The following is a 22,156-nucleotide window of genomic DNA, read 5'->3' as shown; positions in this document are numbered from 1 at the left end:
TTTATTTTTTTTTTTTGAGACAGGATCTGGCTCTGTCACCTGAGTGCAGTGGTGTGATCTTGGCTCATTGCAACCTCTGACTCCAGGGCTCAAACTATCCTCCTACCTCAGCCTCCCGAGTAGCTGGGACCACAGGCATGTGCCACCACACCCACCCAACTTTTGTACTTTTCTTTGAGACGAGGGGTCTCACTGTGTTACCCAGGCTGTTCTCGAACTCCTAAGCTCAAGTGATGTGCTCACCTTGGCCTGCCAAAGTGCTGGAATTAGAGGTGTGAGCCAGTGTCCTCAGCCTTAATTGATTTTTGAATGTTGAACCAAGTTTGCGTACGTGGGATAAATCCCACTTCGTCATGATGTACAGTACTTTTTGTATGTTGTTAAATTTGATTTGCTAATATTTTGCTGAGAGTTTTTACATTGATGTTCATGAGAGTTATTGGTCAGGAGCTTTCTTTTTTTGTAATGTGTTTGTCTGGTTTTGGTATTAGGGTAATACAGACTTCATAGAATGATTAGGAAGTATTCTCTCTGATTAGGTCTTCTGAGAGATTTTAGAGAATTGGTACAGTTTCCTCCTTCAGGGTTTGGTAGCATTATCAGTGAACCTATTTGGGTCTGGTGCTTTCTATTTTAGAAGCTATTAATTCACGAATCAATTTCTTTAATAGATATAGGCCTATTCATTTCGTCTATTTTTGTGTCAGATTTGACATACTATCTCTTTTAAGAAATTGTTCATTTTATCTAGGCTATCAAATTTGTGGGCATAGAGTTGTTTATAGTGTTCCTTTATTATCCTTTTAATGTTCATAGGATCTCTTGTGATGGCCTCCCTTTCTTTTTTTCTTTTTTTCGAGACAGAGTCTTGCTGTTTCACCTAGGCTGGAGTGCAGTGGTGTGATCTTCCTCACTGCAACCTCTGCCTCCTGGGTTCAAGTGATTCTTGTGCCTCAGCCTTTGGAATAGTGGGATTACAGGTGTGTGCCACCATGCCCGGCTAATTTTTATATTTTTAGTAGTTTTAGGGTTTCGCCATGTTGGCCAGGTTAGTCTCAAACACCTGGCCTCAAGTGATCAGCTCACCTTGGCCTCCCAAAGTGCTGGGGTTACAGGAGTGAGTGACTCTGCATGGCCTCATTTGTGACATTTATAATTTGCATCCTTTATCTTGTTTTATTAGCCTGGCTAGAGGTTTATTGATTTTATTGATCTTTTCAAAAGAACCAACATTTAAGGTTTCACTGACTTTTCTCTTGTATTTGCTATTTTTAGTGTAATTGATTTCTCCTCTAGTTTTTATTTTCTTCTTTTCACTTTAAATATGATTTATTATTTTTTTATGTTTCCTAAGTTGGAAGCTTTGATAATCAATTTCAGATTTTTTTCCCTGACATATACATTCAGTGTTATAAATTTCCAAGTAAGCTCTGCTTTTACTGCATCACAAATTTTGATAAGTTGTGTTATTTTCATTTAGTTAAAATATTTTAAAATTTATTTTAAGGGTTCTTCTTTGACCCACATGTTATTTAGAAATATGTTGTTTAATCTCTAAGTATGTTGGGATTTTCCAGCTATTTTTCTGTCATTGATTTCTAGTTTATTTTTTCCTTTATTGTCTATATTTATACACCATGATGTTTTGATATACATATACCTAATGACATGGTTGCTATAGTCAAACAAATTAACATTCATTATCTCACATAGTTACTGCCTTTTTTTTTTTTTTGTGGCAAGAGCATCTACTATCTTTTTAGCAGGAATCCTAAATATAATACAATATTATTAACTGTGGTACTTATATTTTACATTGAATCTCTAAATTTGCGCATTCATTACATCTGCAACTTCGAATCCTCTGACCTACATCTCCCTGTTTCATCCTGTCCCTCACTTCTTCTTCTTTGTACTTGACTTTAAAAAATAGATTTTATATATAAGTGAGATCATGCAGTATTTTTCTATCTTCTAGGTTCATTCATGTGACAAATGGCAGGATCACCTTCCTTTTTAAGGCTGAATAATATTCCTTCCCCTTCCCCTTCCCATGTGTGTGTGTGTGAGTGTATGTGTGTGTGTATATCTCACAGTTTATCAGTGGATACTTTAGTTGTGTTTGTAGCTATTGTGATAATGCTGCAGTGAACTGGGGAGTGCAGGTATCTTTATGAGGTGGTGGTTTCATTTTTTTTAGATTTTTACCCACAAATGGAATTGCTAGGTCATACGGTAGTTCTTTTTTTTTTCTTTCTTACATGGATGGCACTTTTTTTTTTTTTTTAAAGACAGAGTCTTGCCCTGTCGCCCAGGCTGGACTGCAGTGGTGCGTTCTCTGCTCACTGTAACCTCCGCCTCCTGAGTTGAAGCAATTCTTGTGTCTCAGCCTCCTGAGTAGCTACCCTGCCTGGTTAATTTTGGTATTTTTAGTAGAGACAGGGTTTCACCAGTTTGACCAGGCTGGTCTTGAACTCCTGACCTCGAGTGATCCACCCGTCTTGGCCTCCCAAAGTGCTGGCATTACAGGCATGAGGCACCGCGCCCGGTGGTAGTTCTATTTTTAATTACTAGAAAACTTTATACTGTTTTCTACAGTTGCTGCACTGGTTTACGTTGCCACCAACAGTGTACAAGGATTCTCTTTTTTCCACACCCTTGTCAACACTTATGTCTTGAATCTTTTTGTCTTTTAAATAATAACCATCTTAACAAGTGTGAGATGATATTTCATTATGGTTTTAATTTGCATTTCCCTGATGATTAGTAATGTTGAGCATCTTTTCATATGCTGGTTGGCCATTTTTCTTTTCTTTTTTTCTGTTTTAGAGAAATGTTTGTTCAGGTCCTTTTCCCATTTTAAAATCAGGTTATTTTTCTTATACTGAGTTGTATGAGTTCTTTATATATTGTGAAAATTGACTCCTTATCAGATGTTACATGGTTTGCAAGCATTTTCTCTTCATCTGTAGTAGACTGTCTTTTCATTTTGTTGATTGTTTTCTTAACTGTGAAACTCTTTAGCTTGATTTAGTTCCATTTACCTATTTTTGCTTTTGTAGCCTGAGCTTTTGTTGTGATATCCAAAAAAAACATTGCCAAGAGTAATATCAAGGAGTTTTTCCCATATATTTTCTTCTAGGAGTTTTATGGTTTTAAGTCTTCATGTTGTGTAATTTGATCAACTTGGAGTTGATTTTTGTTGGTAGTGTAAGATAAAGGTCCAATTTCATTCTTTTGCATGTGGAAATTTAATTTTCTCAGCACCATTATTTGAAGAGACCTTTTGTTCCCTATTGTGTCTTCTTGGTGCCCTTGTCAAAAATTAGTGGATCATATATGTTTGGGTTTATTATTCTCTCTCTATTCTGTTCCATTGGTTTACATGTCTATTTTTTATGCCAGTATTACACTGTTTGGATTACTATAACTTTGTAATATAATTTGAAACCAGAAAGAGTGCTTCCTCCAACTTTGTTTTTGTCTTACAGAATTACTTTGGCTCTTTAGAGTCTTTTGTGGTTCTATGTGAATTTTAGAATTTCTTTTCCATTTTTTGTGAAAAATGCCATTGGAGTTTTCATAAGGATTGCATCGACTTTGTATTGCTTTGGCTAGTACATGCATTTTAACAATATTATTTTAATCTATGAACATGGAATATCTTTCTATTTATTTGTGTCCTCAATTTATTTCCTTAAGAGTTTTATAGTTTTCAGCAGACAAATCTTTTGCCTTCTTGGTTACATTTATTTCTTAGTCTTTTTATTTGTTTTTTGATGCTATCCGTAAGTGGGATGGTTTTCTTGATTTCTTTCTCGTATACGTAGTTATTTGTATACTTAAGTACAACTGATTTTCATATATTGATTTTTGTATCCTGCAGCTTTAATGGATTTATTTATTATTTTTTCTTTTTGAGATAGTCTCACTATGTTACCCAGGCTGGAATGCAGTGGCTTGATCCTGGCTCACTGCAATGTCCACCTCCTGGGTTCAAGTGATTCTCCTGTCTCAACCTCGCAGGTAGCTAGGACTATAGGCACATGCTACGATGCCTGACTAATTTTTTATTTTATTTTATTTTATTTTTTTGAGAGTGACATAGGTATTTTATTGTTTCTATGGATATTTTAAAGTAAATTCTAGGACATTTTTAAGTGACTGGATTTTTAAAAAATTGTCCCACATATCTAAGTTACATTTTTTTTACACGGTTGCAGCACAGTGCTTCCCTTTGACTCTCATTTGCACCTCTGGCTTTCTTTAGTCTTCTTTTTTTTTTTTTTTTTTTTTCTTCCATTTATTTATTTTATTGCATTTTAGGTTTTGGGGTACATGTGAAGAACATGCAAAATTGTTGCATAGGTACACACGTGGCAGTGTGATTTGCTGCCTTCCTCCCCATCACCTATATCTGGCATCTCTCCCGTTGTTATCTCTCCCCAACGCCCCACCGCCCACCGTCCCTCCCCTATTTCCCCCCAACTGACCCCAGTGTGTAGTGCTCCCCTCCCTGTGTCCATGTGTTCTCATTGTTCAACACCCGCCTGTGAGTGAGAACATGCGGTGTTTGATCTTCTGCTCTTCTGTCAGTTTGCTGAGAATGATGGTTTCCAGGTTCATCCATGTCCCTACAAAGGACACAAACTCATCGTTTTTGATGGCTACATAATATTCCATGGTTTATATGTGCCACATTTTCCCTGTCCAGTTTATCATCGATGGGCATTTGGGTTGGTTCCAGGTCTTTGCCATTGTAAACAGTGCTGCAATGAACATTCGTGTGCACATGTCCTTATAGTAGAACGATTTATAATCCTTTGGATATATACTCAGTAATGGGATTGCTGGGTCAAATGGAATTTCTATTTCTAGGTCCTTGAGGAATTGCCACACTGTCTTCCACAATGGTTGAACTAATTTACACTCCCACCAACAGTGTAAAAGTGTTCCCATTTCTCCACATGCTCTCCAGCATCTGTTGTCTCTAGATTTTTTAATAATCGCCATTCTAACTGGCGTGAGATTGTATCTCAATATAGTTTTGATTTGCATTTCTCTGATGACCAGTGATGATGAGCATTTTTTCATGTTTGTTGGCCTCATGTATGTCTTCTTTTGTGAAGTATCTGTTCATATCCTTTGCCCACTTTTGAATGGGCTTGTTAGTTTCTTTTTGTAAATCTGTTTTAGTTCTTTGTAAATTCTGGATATCAGCCCTTTGTCAGATGGGTAAACCACAAAAATTTTTTCCCATTCTGTCGGTTGCCGATTCACTCTAATGACTGTTTCTTTTGCCATGCAGAAGCTGTGGAGTTTGATTAGGTCCCATTTGTCTATTTTGGCTTTTGTTGTCAATGCTTTTGGTGTTTTGGTCATGTCCTTGCCTATGCCTATGTCCTGAATGGTTTTGCCTAATTTTTCTTCTAGGGTTTTTATGGCGTTAGGTCTTATGTTTAAGTCTTTAATCCATCTGGAGTTAATTTTAGTGTAAGGTGTCAGGAATGGGTCCAGTTTCTGCTTTCTGCACATGGCTAGCCAGTTTTCCCAACACCATTTATTAAACAAGGAATCCTTTCCCCATTGCTTGTTTTTGTCTGGTTTGTCAAAGATCAGATGTAGATATGTTGTGTTGTAGATATGTTGTGTTGCCTCTGAGACCTCTGTTCTGTTCCATTGGTCTGTATGTCTGTTTTGGTACCAGTATCTTGCTGTTTTGATTACTGTAGCCTTGTAGTATAGTTTGAAGTCTGGTAGTGTAATGCCTCCTGCTTTGTTCTTTTTGGTTAGAATTGACTTGGCTATGCGGGCTCTCTTTTGGTTCCATATTAAGTTTAAGGTGTTTTTTTCAAGTTCTGTGAAGAAGGTCATTGGTAGATTGATGGGGATAGTGCTGAACCTGTAAATTACTTTGGGCAGTATGGCCATTTTCACGATATTGATTCTTCCTAACCATGAACATGGAATGTTTCTCCATCTGTTTGTGTCCTCTCTTATTTCGTTGAGCAGTGGCTTGTAGTTCTCCTTGAAGAGGTCCTTTACGTTCCTTGTTAGTTGTATTCCTAGGTATTTTATTCTCTGTAGCACTCGTGAATGGCAGTTCGTTCTTGATTTGGTTCTCTGTTTGTTTGTTATTGGTGTATAGGAATGCTTGTGATTTTTGCACATTGATTTTGTATCCTGAGACTTTGCTGAAGTTGCTTATCAGTTTCAGGAGATTTTGGGCTGAGACGATCGGGTCTTCAAGATATACAATCGTGTCGTCTGCAAATGGAGACAATTTGACTTCCTCCTTTCCTATTTGAATACCCTTTATTTCTTTTTCTTGCCTGATTGCTGTGGCTAGAACTTCCAGTACTAAATTGAATAGGAGTGGTGAGAGAGGCATCCTTGTCTAGTGCCAGATTTCAAAGGGAATGCTTCCAGTTTTTGCCCATTCAGTATGATATTGGCTGTTGGTTTGTTGTAAATAGCTTTTATTATTTTCAGATATGTTCTGTCAATACCTAGCCTATTAAGGGTTTTTAGCATAAAGCACTGTTGAAATTTGTCAAAAGCCTTCTCTGCATCAATTGAGATAATCATGTGGTTTTTGTCTTTGGTTCTATGTGGTGAATTACGTTTATAGACTTGTGTATGTTGAACCAGCTTTCCATCCCCGGGATGAAGCCTACTTGATCATGGTGGATAAGCTTTTTGATGTGCTGTTGCAGTCGGCTTGCCAGTATTTTATTGAAGATTTTTGTGTTCATGTTCATCATGGATATTGGCCTGAAGTTTTCTTTTCTTTTTGAGTCTCTGCCGGGTTTTGGAATCAGGATGATGTTGGTCTCATAAAATGATTTGGGAAGAATTCCCTCTTTTTGTATTGTTTGGAATAGTCTCAGAAAGAATGGTACCAGCTCCTCTTTGTATGTCTGGTAGAATTCGGCTGTGAACCCGTCTGGACCTGGGCTTTTTTTGGGTGGTAAGCTCTTAATTGCTGCCTCAACTTCAGACCTTGTTATGGGTCTGTTCAGGGTTTCAGCTTCTTCCTGGTTTAGGCTTGGGAGGAGGCACGTGTTCAGGAATGTATCCATTTCTTCCAGGTTTACTAGTTTATGTGCATAGAGTTGTTTGTAATAATCTCTGATGATGGTTTGAATATCTGTGGAATCTGTGGCGATATCCCCTTTATCGTTTTTTATTACATCAATTTGGTTATTCTGTCTTTTCTTTTTTATTAATCTGGCTAGTGGTCTGTCTATTTTGTTGATCTTTTCAAAAAACCAGCTCCTGGATTTATTGATTTTTTGAAGGTTTTTTTGTGTCCCTATCTCCTTCATTTCTGCTCTGATCTTAGCTATTTCTTGTCTTCTGCTAGGTTTTGAGTTTTTTTGATCTTGCTCCTCTAGCTCTTTCAATTTTGATGATCGGGGTGTCAATTTTTGATCTCTCCTTGCTTCTCATGTGGGTACTTATTGGTATCTATTTTCCTCTAGAGACTGCTTTAAATGTGTCCCAAAGATTGTGTTATGTTATGTCTTCATTCTCGTTGGTTTCGAAGAACATCTTTATTTCTGCCTTCATTTCATTGTTTATCCAGTCAACATTCAAGAGCAAGTTGTTCAGTTTCCATGAAGCTGTGCGGTTCTGGGTTGGTTTTTGAATTCTGAGTTCTAACTTGATTGCACTGTGGTCTGAGAGACTGTTTGTTACGATTTCCGTTCTTTTGCATTTGCTGAGGAGTGATTTACTCCCAATTATGTGGTCAATTTTAGAGTAGGTGTGATGTGGTGCTGAGAAGAATGTATATTCTGTGGATTTGGGGTGGAGAGTTCTGTAAATGTCTATTAGGTTTGCTTGGTCCAGGTCTGAGTTCAAGTTGTGGATATCCTTGTTAATTTTCTGTCCAGTTGATCTGTCTAATATTGACAATGGGGTGTTAAAGTCTCCCACTATTATTGTGTGGGAGTCTAAGTCTCTTTGTAAGTCATTAAGAACTTGCCTTATGTATCTGGGTGCTCCTGTATTGGGTGCATATATATTTAGGATCGTTAGCTCTTCTTGTTGCATGATCCTTTTACCATTATGTAGTGTCCTTCTTTGTCTCTTTTGATTTTTGTTGCTTTAACGTCTAATTTATCAGAGATGAGAATTGCAACTCCTGCTTTTTTTTTCTCTCCATTTGCTTGGTAAATCTTCCTCCATCCCTTTATTTTGAGTCTTTGTGTATCCTTGCATGTGAGATGGGTTTCCTGGATACAGCACACCGATGGGTTTTGGCTTTTTATCCAATTTGCCAGTCTATGTATTTTGATTGAGGCATTTAGTCCATTTACATTTAGGGTTAATATTGTTATGTGTGAATATGATCCTGCCATTTTGGTGCTAGCTGGCTGTTTTGCCCATTAGTTGATGCAGATTCTTCATTGTGTTGATGCTCTTTACCATTTGGCATTGTTTTGGAGTGGCCGGTAGGGGTTGTTCCTTTATATGTGTAGAGCGTCTTTCAGGCGCTCTTGTAAAGCAGGCCTGGTGGTGACGAAATCTCTGAGTACTTGCATGTTCACAAAGGATTTTATTTTTCCTTCACTTATGAAGCTTAGTTTGGCTGGATAGGAGATTCTGGGTTGAAAGTTCTTTTCTTTAAGGATGTTGAATATTGGCCCCCACTTTTCTGACTTGTAGGGTTTCTGCTGAGAGATCTGCTGTGAGTCTGATGGGCTTCCCTTTGTGGGTAACCTGACCTTTCTCTCTGGCTGCCCTTAGTATTTTCTCCTTCTTTTCAACCCTGGTGAATCTGACGATTAAGTGCCTTCGGGTTTCTCTTCTTGAGGAATATCTTTGTGGTGGTCTCTGTATTTCCTGGACTTGAATATTGGCCTGCCTTGCTAGGTTGGGGAAGTTTTCCTGGATAATATCCTGAAGAGTATTTTCCAGCTTGGATTCATTCTGTTTGTTGCATTCAGGTATACCAGTCAAACGTAGATTATGTCTTTTCACATAGTCCCATATTTCTTGGAGACTTTGTTCATTCCTTTTTACCCTTTTTTCTTTATTCTTGCCTTCCCGTTTTATTTCATTGAGTTGATCTTCGACCTTTGGTATCCTTTCTTCTGCTCGGTCAATTTGGCTGTTGAAACTTGTGCATGCTTCGTGAAGTTCTCGTGTTGTGTTTTTCAGCTCCATTAATTCACTTATATTCCTTTCTATTTTGTCCATTCTCATTGGCATTTCGTCAAATCTGTTTTCAAGGTTCTTAGTTTCTTTGCATTGGGTTAGAACATGTTGTTTTAGTTCACAGAAGTTTCTTACTACCCACCTTCTGAAGTCTGATTCTGTTATTTCATCACACTTGTTCTCCATCCAACCTTGTTCCCTTACTGGTGAGGAGTTGTGATCCCTTGTAGGAGGAGAGGTGTTCTGGTTTCGGGTGTTTTCATCCTTTTTGCGCTGGTTTCTTCCCATGTTTATGGATTTATCCACCTGTTGTCTTTGTAGTTGCTGGCTTTCAGATTAGGTCTCTGAGTGGACGTCCTGTTTGTTGATGATGAGGTTATTTCTGTTTCTTGGTTTTCCTTCTAACGGTCTGGCCCCTCTGCTGTAGGTCTGCTGAGGTCCACTCTGGGCCCTGCTTGCCTGGGGATCACCTACAGCAGCTGCTGAACAGTAAGGGTTGCTACCAGTTTTCTTCTTCTGCTCTCTTTGTCCCAGAAGGATACCCGCCAAGTGTCAGTCTGATCTGTCCTTTATCAGGTGGCTCTTTGGATATACAGGGATCAGGGAGCTGCTTGAGGAGACAGTCTGTTCTTTATAGGAGCTCAAATGCTGAGCTGTGAGCTCCGTTGTTCGTTCACAGCTGCTGGGCAGGCGCGTTTAGGTCTGCTGCAGCAGAACTCATAAACCACTTTTTGTTCCCAGGTGCTCTGTCCCAGGGATTTAGGGCTTTATTTATGAATTTCCGTTGTGCTGATGCCTTCTTTTTTTTTTTCTTTCAGAGCTGCCCTGCCCAGCAAGGAGGCAGCCTAGTCACTGTCGGCCTGTAGAGGCTTTGCTGAGCTGCTATGGGCTCTGCCCAGCTGCCAAGTGAACTTCCCTGCTGTCCTTTTTATATGGGTGTAGTTAGGACTGCCTCGGCAATGGTGGCCCAGCTCTGTATTGGCAGACTCTGTCTGTAATGGCACGTTGCCTTGGCAACGGTGGGCTGCCTCAGCAATGGTGGGCTGCCTCAGCATTGGCTGACTACCTCCGTAGTGGGTGGACTGCCTGGGTAATGGTGGACACCCCTCTCCCACAGAGCTGGACCGTCCGGGGTTCAGCTGTGCTTGCTGTGAAACTCTCAATCCAGAGAGTTTCTGATTGCTGTTCTTTTGTGTGGGTGGGACCAGCCGAGCCTGATCACCTGGCTCCCTGTCTCAGAGCCTTTTTTTTTTTATTTTAAGTTGGTGTTCCAGCCACCTGTTGAAGAGGCGCCGGGATCTGTGTGTTTTCCCGTGCGGCGACTCACTGCGCTGGCTTAAACAGCAGCACTGAGATTTGTGGCACTTTTTTTGCCCTGGAATCTACTGTCCTGGTTCCCTGTTCAGTCCCCTTTTTAAACAGATGAATGGGCGACTTCCTGTGGCTCCAATCTCCAGCCAAAAGGGCACCCAGACCAGTGTATTTTGTATGGAGAACCGCTGCGCCGGGGTGCTGACAAAGCAGCTGCGCTGGCGGACACAGGCGCGCTGGCCGAAACAGCCATGCTGGCAACCCGTGGGGCTCCTCCGCCTTGGAATTTCCTAGTCTGTGGGCAATAAAAATGCGGCGTCCACTCACCCCCTGCGCTTTCACTGGGAGCTGCAATCCTGAGCTGTTCCTAAACGGCCATCTTGGATCGATTCCCGCCTGACTAATTTTTTATATTTTTAGCTGAGATGGGTTTTGCTATAGTTGGCCAGGCTGGTCTTAAACTCCTGACCTCAAATGATCCACCTGCCTTGGCCTCCCAAAGCGCTGGGATTACAGGCGTGAGCTACTGTGCCTGGCCTGTTTATTCTAACAGTGTCAATTTGTGGAGTCTTTGGAGGTTTTCAGTATATTGGATTGCGCCATCTGTGAAAAGAGATAATTTTACTTCTTTCTTTCCATTTATATTTCTTTTTCTTACCTAACTGCTCTAGTAGGATTTCCAATACTGTGTTGAATAGAAGGGGGAGAGCAAGCATCTTTGCCTTGTTTCTGATCTTAGAGGAAAAGTTTTCAGTCTTTCACCATTGAGTATGATATTAGCTGTGGGACATATGGCTTTTATTATGTTGAAGTAGTTTTCTTCTGTTTGTAGCCTGTTGACTTTTTTTTAAATAATGAAAGGGTGTTGAATTTTGTAAAGTGTCATTTGTGTTTCATTTGAGATGATCATGTGGTTTTTGTCCTTCCTTCTGTTAATGTGGTGTATTACATTGATCAATTTTTGTATGTTGAACCATCCTTCTATTCCAAGAATTCCACTTGGTTATGGTGTGTAATCCTTTTAATGTACTGCTGAATTCTTATTGTTAATATTTTTTTAAGGATTTTTACATCAGTACTCATCAGGGATATTAATTTATAGTCTTCTAGTGTCTTTTTCTGACTTTGGTATCGGGATAATGCTGGCCTCATAGAATAATTTGAAAGTGTTCCCTCCTGTGCAATGTTTTGGGATTGTTTCAGGAGGATTGGTATTAATTCTTTAAATGTTTGGTAGAATTCTCCAGTGAAGCTTTCTTGTCCTGGGCTTTTCTTTTTTTTCTCTTTTTTTTTTTAAAGGGTCTCACTTTGTCTCCCAGGCTGGAGTGCAGTGGTGCAGTCTCAGCTCACTGCAACCTCTGCCCTCTGGGCTCAAGCAGCCCTCCTACCTCAGCTTCCCAAATAGCTGGGACCACAGGTGAGCACCACCATGTCTGGCTGTTTTCTTTGTATTTTTTAGTATAAACAGGATCTCACCGTATTGCCTAGGCTGGTCTTGAACTCTTGAGCTCAAGCAGTTCTCCTGCCTCGTCCTCCCAAAGTGCTGGGATTACAGATGTGAGCCACTGCACTTGGCCATGGGCCTTTCTTTGTTGAAAGGTTTTGGATTATTGATTCAATTTTCTTGTTACTGGTCTGTTGAGATTTTCTAATTTTTTCATGTTACTCAGTCTTGGTAGGCTGTGTGTTTCTAGGAATTTATCTGTTCCTTTTAGGCTGTCCAATTAGTTGGAGTACAGTTGTTCATAGTATTCTCTTATAATCCTTTTTATTTCTATGGCATTGGTTGTCACGTCCTCTCTTTCATTTCTGAATTTAGTTGAGGCCTTATTTTTTTCTTAGTCTAGCTAAAGGTTTGTCAGTTTTGTTGATTTTTCAAATAACTATTGATTTTTTGCTTGATTTTCTATTTTTTTTCCATTCTCTTTTCCTTATCTCTGCTCTAACCTTTTTAAAATTTTTTCCTTCTCAGCATTTTGAGTTCAGTTTCTTTTTCTAGTTCTTCAAGGTGTAACGTTAGGTTGTTGACTTTAAATTTTTTTTTTAATGTAGGCATTTATGACTATAGATTTCCTTCTTTTGCTACATTTCCCTACTTTTGCTACATTCCATAAGCTTTGATATATTGTGCTTTCATTTTTGTCTTAATGTATTTTCTTATTTCCTTTGTTATTTCTTCCTTGACCCATTGTCTTTTTAAGAGTTTGTTAATGTCTACAAATTTCTTGATTTTCCACTTTTCTTTCTGCAGTTGTTTTCTAGTTTCATTCTGTTGTGATCAGAAAAGATATCTAATACTTTGTGGCTTAACATGTGGTGTATCCTGGAGAATGTTTCATGTGCACTTGAGAATAATGCTGTTTTTGGGTGGAGTGTTCTGTATAAACGTGTTAGGTTCAATTGGCCTATAGTGCTGTTCAGGTCTTTTCCTTCCTTACTGATCTGCCTCATTGTTCTATCTGTTATAGAAAGTTGGTTATTTGACGTCTCATTGTTTTTGAGAGCTCTTTTCCAATTTTATCAATGTTTGCTTTAAGTATTTAGGAGCGCCAATGTTTGACACATATATAATTGTTATATCTTATTTGTGCATTGACCCCATAATGTTCTTGTTTGTCTATGGTATCAGTTTTCTTTAAAAATGTATTTTGTCTGATATTAGTGTAGCCACTACTGGTCTCTCTTGGTTACCATTTGCATGGCATATCTTTTTGCATCCTCTCACTTACAGCCTATGTGAGTCTTAGTTCCAAAGTAAGTGTCTTTTAAACAGCATATAGCTGGGTCCTGTTTTTTAATCCTATGGGTTTTTTTTTTTTTTTTGTAATTTCTTTGTCCTTTCCTAGCTTGTTTTTAATTTCCTTCCCTTCTGCTTTTTTTGTGTTTAGTTGATTTTTTGATAGGGTTATATTTTGATTCTCTTTTTTTTCTTTTGTGTGTATTCTATTGCTGTTATCTTTGTAGTTACCATGGGAATATCATAAAACTTCTTAGGAGAATAACAACCTGTTTAAACTAGTAACAACTTCACTTCAATCGGTTATAAAAACTCTAGTCCTTTTAGCTTTGCCCCCCAACCTCCACTTCCTGGGTTCAAGTGATTCTCCTGCTTCAGCCTCCCGAGTAACTGGGACTACAGGCACATGCCACCACGCTTGGCTAATTTTTATATTTTTTAGCAGAGATGGGTTTTGCCATTGTTGGCCAAGCTGGTCTCAAACTCCTGACTTCACATGATCCACCTGCCTTGGCCTCCCACAGTGCTGGAATTTCAGGCATGAGCCACTGCACCTGGCCAAAGTATTAGTACCCTGTTAACAACATTTTACTGGTGTCACAAGTAACATGTTTATATATTGTTTAATCATTAACATACTTTCTTAGTTTGTTTTCTGTTGCTCATAACAGAATACTTGAAATGGATAATTTATTTTATAACATTATGGAGGCTGAGAAATCCAAGATCAAGAGTGAGGGTCTGATGAGGGTCTTCTTGCTGGTGGGGACTCTGCAGAATCCTGAGGTGGTACAGGCACATGGTGAGGGGGTTGAGCATGCTAGCTCAGGTCTCTCTTCCTCTTCTTATAAAGCTACCAGTCTGCTCTCATGATAAGCCGTTAATCTATCAATCCAGGGCAGTTCAGATCTGCTCTCATGATTAATTCATTCATGAGAGGCCAGATCCTTCATGACCCAGTCACCTCTGAAAGGGTCCACCTCTCAATACTGTCACATTGGGGATTAAGTTTTAACATGAGTTTTAGAGGGGATACATATTCAAATCATAGCATCTAGATTTATAGTTAATTTTTTTTTGCTTTTATCTTTTATATTCTATAAAAGAATTAAAAGTGGAGTTACTCACCAGAATTGAAATAATATCTTTTTATATTTCTCCATATATTTACCTTTACCAGAGAACTTATATTTTCCTATGGCTTCAAGTTACTATCTAGCATCCTTTAGTTTCCACTTGAAGGACTGCCATTAGCATTTGTTCCAGGTCAGGTCTAGTAGTAATGAACTCACTCAGCTTTTGTTTATCTGTGAATGTTTTAATTTTTCCTTTTACAGATACATGCCACCACGTCCGGCTAATTTTTGTATTTTTAGTACAGATGGGTTTTCACCATGTTGGCCAGGCTGGTCTCAAACTCCTGACCTCAGGTGATTCTCCTGCCTTGGCCTCCCAAAGTGCTGGGATTACAGGTGTGAGCCACCATGCACCTTATATCTTTCCTTATCTCTTGGAGGATCTGCAATATTATTTTAAAGTCTTTTGGAAGTATAGTTTTTAATCTAATTTTTGGTAAGAGGGTTATTTTGTTTTCTCTTTGTGTGCATTCTTCTCTGCCTACTCTTTTTGTGGTTGTTTCTGCTTTGTCCCTTATGGCTGCTTCTTCAGAAGGAAATCTTATATTGGAATCTCTGGGTTCTTACTCTTCAGGGATATTGGAAAAAATCTCAAGAACCAATCCCTGAACCAGTGGGTGGCTTGACCAGGTCATTTTTGTTTTATTGCCTGTAGTCTGTCCATTTGTGTTCCTTCAGCCTTGGGCTATGGTCACAGATTTTATTGCCTTCTTTTATCAGGAGAACCCTACTCTAACCCCTTACTTCACAAAATGACCCTGACTTTTGTTCCCACTTCCTATGCTATGAGTTGATTTCAATCCCTATTATTGGGGTTGATTCTTAACTGTCTCAACCAGTAAGATTTACAGATAGACAACTTGCTTGTTTCTGTTTGCTCCTTTTACCTCTGTGGGTAAAGGAGGTTAAGGAACTGCTGTAGTTTATGTAAAAGTATGCCGGGTCTTAACTGAGTAACCTTAAGTCCCTGTTTTCTTATTTTTAAGTAAGGATAATAGCTTATATAATGGTTGTGAAATCAAAATGTCATATATGTGAAAGGGCTTTATAAATTGAGGAGTATGGTCTAAGTATTAGTTTATTTTTGTTATATAATCATAGCGATTGTGTTATTACTCTATTTAAGTCTGCTTTTGATTTTCAGATTGTTCCATTGACCTGTCATGTATGGCAGCAGCTATTATATCAAGGCAATGGTAGAACACAAATTTCTGATACTAATGTGGAAACAGCAGCTCAGCAGGGTTCTGGGGATGATCAGGTATGTCTTCTGCAACTGGCAAACTTTTTTTTTTTTTTTTTTTTGATAAGCAGCACAAGAAATTCTGATTTAGCTCTGAAGAATGGAAAGAAATAAATTAATACTGTTTTCTTTTCTTTTCTTTTCTTTTAAAGACAGGGTCTCACTCTGTCACCCAGGCTGGAGTATAGTGGCATAATCATAGCTCACTGCACCCTCCAACTTCTGGGATCAAGTGATCGTCCTGCCTCAGCCTCCTGAGTAGCTGGGACTACAGACAAACGCCATCACACCCACCTAATTATTTTTTAAAAATTTTTTATAGATGGGGTCTTGCTTTGCTGCCCGGGCTGGTCTTGAGCTTTGCCTCAAATGATCCTTTGCCTTGGACTTCCAAAGTGCTAGGATTATAGGAGTGAACCACCACTTCTGGCCAAATGTTCTGTTTTTCTAATAGATTGTTGTAAACTTTATGTAGAGGAACAGTTCACTTTTTTTGAAGGGAGATCTCAGGACTCTTTATTTTTTAACACATTTTATAGAGATGAGGTTTCTCGAGACTGGACTGGTCTCGAATTCCTGGCCTGAAGCGATCCTCTTGCCTCGGCCTCCTCAACTATTGAGATTACAGGCGTGAGCCACTGTACCTGGCCTCATGACTATATTCTTCAAAAGTATTCTTAAGAGTTTTTTTTTTATGTGGATTATCTATATAGATATTTAGGATATAAGAAATTAAAACATTTAATATTTATTTTAAAATTTGTTTTGAAAGAACCTATTACATATTGCCATAAATAATATATTTTAAAGTAAAAAATGACTATTTTCTAAAACAAAAAAAATTAGTTCGAAGAATAGGATTGTTTAAATTCTGGCTAGTTAGAAGTCAGTTGGTGCATTATCAGGGTTCTCCAGAGAAACAGAACCAATAGGATGGAGATAGATACATCTATCTATATACATTTGTCTATGTGTGTGTATATATATATATCTGTATTTATTATAAGAAATTGGCTTTTGTAATCATGGAGGCCGAGAAGTCCGAGGATCTGCAAGCTGGAGCCCCAGGAGAGCTGATGGTATAGTTCCAATTCAAGTCCAAAGGCTTGAGAACCAGGAGAGCCAGTGGTGTAAGTTTTGATCTGAGTCTGAAGGTAGAAAACCCTTCAGCTAGAAGACAATCAGGCAGAGAGAGCACATTCTGTCTTACTCAGCCTTTTGTTCTATTTAGTCCTTTTAGGGACTGGATTAGGCCTACCCACATTGGAGAGAGTAACCTGGTTTACTTAGTTTCCAGATTCAAATATTAATCTCATTCAAACACACCTCACAGGCCGGGAACAGTGGCTAACACCTGTAGTCCCAGCACTTTGGGAGGCAGAGGTGGGTGGATTACCTGAGGTCAGGAGTTCAACACCAGCCTGGCCAACGTGGCGAAACCTTGTCTCCACTAAAAATACAAAAATTAGCTGGGCGTGGTAGTGCACACCTGTAATCTCAGCTACTTGGGAGGCTGAGGCAAGAGAACTGTTTGAACCCAGGAGGCGGAGGTTGCAGTGAGCCAAGATTGTGCCACTGCACTCCAGCCTGGGTGATGGAGTGAGACTCTGTCTCAAAAAAAAAACCAAAACTAAAACAACATTGGGAGGCCGAGGTGGATGGATCATGAGGTCAGGAAATCGATACCATCCTGGCTAATAGGGTGAAACTCCGTCTTTATTAAAAATACAAAAAAAAAAAAATTAGCCAGGTGTGGTGGCACACACCTGTAATCCCAGCTACTCGGGAGGCTGAGTCAGGAGAATTTCTTGAACCTGGGAGGCGGAGGTTGCAGTGAGCCGAGATTGCGCCATTGCACTCCAGTCTGAATGATAGAATGAGACTCTATCTCAAATAAACAACAACAACAAAACCACATACCTCACAGACATATCCAAAGTAATGTTTAACCACATATCTGGACACTCCATGACCCAGTCAATTTGATACATAATCTATCATAGCTGGATTCTCAATCTGCTCTACATTTCATTTGTTGGGATGTATTGTTTTGGTTGAGGTATATGAAGACAATCTGGCCTCACATAGATAAAAAAGGAGTTAGGGAAAGGAGGCTGTCATTCAGTCCCTGAAAAGATGTCAGTGACCCTCAGGGATCTTTGAACCACACTTTGAGAACCACTGTTCTAGAACATAGTTATAAACTTTGAAGAACTGGAATAATCATGAGCAGATAAGAAAAAAGCTCTTGTAGAGTTATTGGATGAAAAATGTAGTCATACTAATAGTGGTTAAATATTTAAGGTTGATTAATAACTTGAGTATCAGATTTCTTCTGATACCTTCAATTTTCCTTAAATTGCAGTGATTACCTGTTAGATGCAAGATATGGAGGGAGTGAGATACACTATCATTGAGAGAAAGGAGTTAAGACATTCCCTGACCATAAAAAGCACGGTACCTGGGGCCATTAAATGGAAGAGGATTGTTTTGGGTTGAGTTGTGCCCTCCCAAATGATATGTTGAAGTCCTAATCCCCAGTACCTCAGAATGTGATCTTATTTGGAAATAAGGTGATTACAGATGTAATTATTTAAGATCTCACTGGAGTAGGATGTGCTCTTGATCCAATATGCCTGGTGTCCTTGTGAAAGAGGAAAGCACCATGTGAGGAGAACAACTTACGAGGAGAGGATGGCCATGTGAAGATGGAGGCGGAAACTGGAGTTATGCTGCCACATCCAGGGAACACCTGGGGCTTACAGAAGGTAGAAGTAGCAAAGAAGGATCCTTCCCTAGAGGCTTCAGAGGGAACACGACTCTGCCAACACTTTGATTTCAGACTTCTGGCCTCCAGAACTGCGAGGGAATAAATGTCTGTTGTTTTAAGCCACCTAGTTTGTGTCACTTTGTTATAGCAGCTCTAGGAAACTAATACAGGGACATATTTCTACATAATATTTTCTGAGGGCAGTGAGCCGAGATTGCGCCATTGCACTCCAGTCTGAATGATAGAATGAGACTCTATCTCAAATAAACAACAATAACAAAACCACATACCTCACAGACATATCCAAAGTAATGTTTAACCACATATCTGGACACTCCATGACCCGGTCAATTTGATACATAATTTTATGTATCAAATTGATAGAGCAAAGTCCAAAAATTGATGTCTTCCTTTTGTTCCTGTTTTATAAAATATGAGCCATGATGGATCCTAAAGTATTTCATTTCATCCTTTATGCCTGGGTTCTTCAGAATAGCTGGAACATTATGCCACTTTCTAGTTCACTTCCTTCTTTACTCCTTTTTATTCTATCATTGTTCATCTTTGTTATTGTCATCTGAATTACCTTTCTTTATTCATGGAAAACTAGCTCTTGCTACATTGTCTTCTTCTCTTTTTTAGTTTCTTTAACATCAACATACGTTACCCTTTCAATGCCTGAAGTTCTCAGACATTTCATCTAACCTCCAGCAATCTTTACTTCCACGTCTCCTTCCAGTCTGCTCCTACCTGTATGTAGTTACTCATCCCATGATCACAGTCTAGACCTTGTCATCACCAGCTACTTCACTATAAATGTCTCATCTTGTCTTCCCTTCCAGCTACTGCTTCATTCAATATTCTGCTCCCTGTTACAGTGAATTTTTTTTTTTTTGAGACAAAGTCTCGCTTTGTCTCCCAGGCTGGAGTGCAGTGGCACGATCTTGACTCTCTGCAACCTCCACCTCCTGGTTTCAAGCGATTCTCCTGCCTCACCCTCCTGAGCAGCTGGGATTATAGGTGTATGCCACAACGCTTGGCTAATTTTTGTATTTTTAGTAGATACAGGGCTTTGCTATGTTAATCAGGCTGGTCTTGAACTCCTGACCTTGTGATTCACCCGCATCGGCCTCCCAAAGTGCTGGGGTTACAGGTGCAAGCCACCACGCCTGGCTACAGTGAAATTTTCAAGAGTGGTCTATACATTTTTGGTTTCTATTTCCTGATATCTTATCCTCATTTTTTAAAAGTTAGGTTTATTGGGGTATAAGTTAAATATATCAAAATTTACTCTTTTAGGTGTTCAGTTTGTCAAGTGAGCTTTGACATACATATACAGTCATGTAGCCTCCATCACATTTGAGATAGACAACATTGTCATTACCCCCAAAAAGTTCCTGTGTGCCGCTTTGTAGTCAGTAATTTAGCCCACTACTAGTCTCTGGCAACTACTGATCTAATTTCTTTCTCTTTAGTTTTACCTTTTCAGAATAATACAGTGAATCTTTTGAATCTGGCTTCTTTCATTTGGCTTACGCTTTTGAGATTCATCCATGTTGCTGCATGTATCAATAATTTGTCCACTTTAATTTTTATTGCTGAGTAGTATTCTATTTGTGTATAGGTTCAGTAGATACACAGCTTCATTTTTCTTGGGAAATACCTAGGAATGACCAGACATGGTGGCTCATGCCTGTAATCCCAGCACTTTGGGAGGCTGAGTTGGGCGGATCACTTGAGGTCAGCAGTTCAAGACCGGCCTGGCCAATATGGTTTAGTAGATAACCCGTCTCTACTAAAAATTAGTCGGGTGTAGTGGCACATTCCTGTAATCCCAGCTACTTGGGGAGCTGAGACAGAAGAATTGCTTGAACCCAGTGGGCAGAGGTTGCAGTGAGTTGAAATCACACCACTGCACTCCAGTCTGGGTGACAGAACAAGACTCTGTCTCGAAAGAAAACAAAAACCAAACCCTAAGAATGTGTTTGTCGAGTGATAACGTAATTATATGTTTAACTTTATAGGAAAGTGCCAAACTGTTTTTCAAGTGTCTATACCATTTTGTATTCCCAGTAGTGGATGAGAGTTCTGGTTGCCCTGAATTCTTGGCACCTATCGTCAGTTTTTTTTATTTTTTTTATTTTTTATTTTAGACACTCTAGAAGATGTATTATGGTGTCTCACTGTAATTTTAATATGCATTGCCCTAATGACTAATGATATTTATCACCTGTTTGTGTGCTTATTTGCCTTCCATGTTTCTTCATCAGTGAAAGATCTGTTAAAATCTCTTCCTGATTTTCTATGGCTGGTTTGTTTCATTTTTTGAGCTTTGAGAGTTCTTTATAGTTCTAGCTGCAATTCCTTTATCAGTTACTTATTTTGCAAAGACAGTCTGTGGTGTGCCTTTGTATTCTCCTATATTTGAAAGACGGAAGTTTTAATTTTGATGAAACTGGTTTATTGATTCTTTTTTTCCTTTTGTGGTTTGTACTTCTTGTGTTCTATCTGAGAAATGATGGCCTAATCCTATGTCACTGAGAGTTTTCTTCTGTGTTTTCTTCTAGACCAGGGTTTTTCCACCTTGGTACTATTGACATTTGGGCTGAAAAATTCTTAATTGTGGGGGACTGTCCTGTGCATCCTACGATGCATCCTAATGAAATAGACTTTATACAAATCTATCAGTATTTTATAGAGGTGGACTAGGATGACTAAGGAGGAAATTGAGAAAGTTATGATAGTACCAGCTATCAAAAAGGTTTTTGGACCTAATGGATTCACGGATGAAATCTTTTAAATTTTTAAAGAAAATTGAATTTGCGCATATAAAATAAATATAGAACAATATTGTGAAACAAGAAAATGAGGGCATTCTAAAATACTGATTAATCTTAGTTATGATTGTGTGAAAATGTTAAAGAATATGCTAGCAGCGTCTCGATCCAAGATGGCCGTTTAGGAACAGCTCAGGATTGCAGCTCCCAGTGAAAGCGCAGAGGGTGAGTGGACGCTGCATTTTTATTGCCCACAGACTAGGAAATTCCCAGGTGGAGGAGTTCCATAGGTCACCAGCGCGGCTGTTTCGACCAGCGCAGCTGTGCCGGCCGGCGCCACTGCTTTGCCCCGCGTGGCTGCTTTGTCGGCGCTCCGGAGCAGCGGTTCTCCGTACAAACTACACCGGTCCGGGTGCCCTTTTGGCTGGCGATTGGAGCCACGGGAAGTCGACCATTCGTCTGTTTAAAAAGGGGACTGAGCAGGGAACCAGGACAGTAGATTCCAGGGCAAAAAAAAAAAAAAAAAAAAAAAGCGCCACAAACCTCAGTGCTGCTGTTTAAGCCAGCTCAGTGAGTGGCCGCAGGGGAAAACAAACAGACCCCGGCACCTCTTCAACAGGCGACTGGAACACAAACTTAAAAAAGGCTCTGAGGCAGGGAGCCAGGTGATCAGGCTCAGCTGGTCCCACCCCCACAAAAGAGCAGCAACCAGAAACTCTGGACTGAGACTTTCACAGCAAGCGCAGCTGAACCCGGGACGGTCCAGCTCTGTGGGGGAGGGGGTGTCCGCCATTAGGGAGGCAGCCCGCCACAATGGAGGTAGTCGGCCAATGCTGAGGCAGCGCGCCATTACTGAGGCAGCCCGCCGTTGCCAAGGCAACCCGCCACAGCACAGAGACTCCGCCTTAACAGAGGGGGTCCACCATCGCCAAAGCAGTTCTAACTACACCCATATAAACAGGACTGCAAGGAAGTTCACTCGGCAGCTGGGCGGAGCCCACAGCAGCTCAGCAAAGC

At 39.7% G+C, this 22,156-nt stretch overlaps 1 protein-coding gene across 4 annotated transcripts in view; it reads left to right on the top strand.

Annotated features, from left to right (window-relative positions):
• Positions 1–22,156, top strand: part of ALMS1 (ALMS1 centrosome and basal body associated protein) — a 212,740-nt gene that overhangs the window by 16,101 nt on the left and 174,483 nt on the right. For all 4 annotated transcript variants that reach the window (XM_032291715.1, XM_032291716.1, XM_032291714.1 and 1 more), the window contains exon 2: positions 15,494–15,610. In XM_032291715.1, coding sequence (XP_032147606.1) covers positions 15,494–15,610 — 117 coding nt within the window. The remainder of the gene's footprint in view (positions 1–15,493; positions 15,611–22,156) is intronic.

Source organism: Sapajus apella, unplaced genomic scaffold, assembly GCF_009761245.1.
Source record: "Sapajus apella isolate SASKATOON/1434 unplaced genomic scaffold, GSC_monkey_1.0 scaffold26, whole genome shotgun sequence".
NCBI lineage: Eukaryota > Metazoa > Chordata > Mammalia > Primates > Cebidae > Sapajus > Sapajus apella.
Note: the sequence above shows the minus strand (reverse complement) of the source record. Positions and strands in the feature narration are given on the sequence as shown.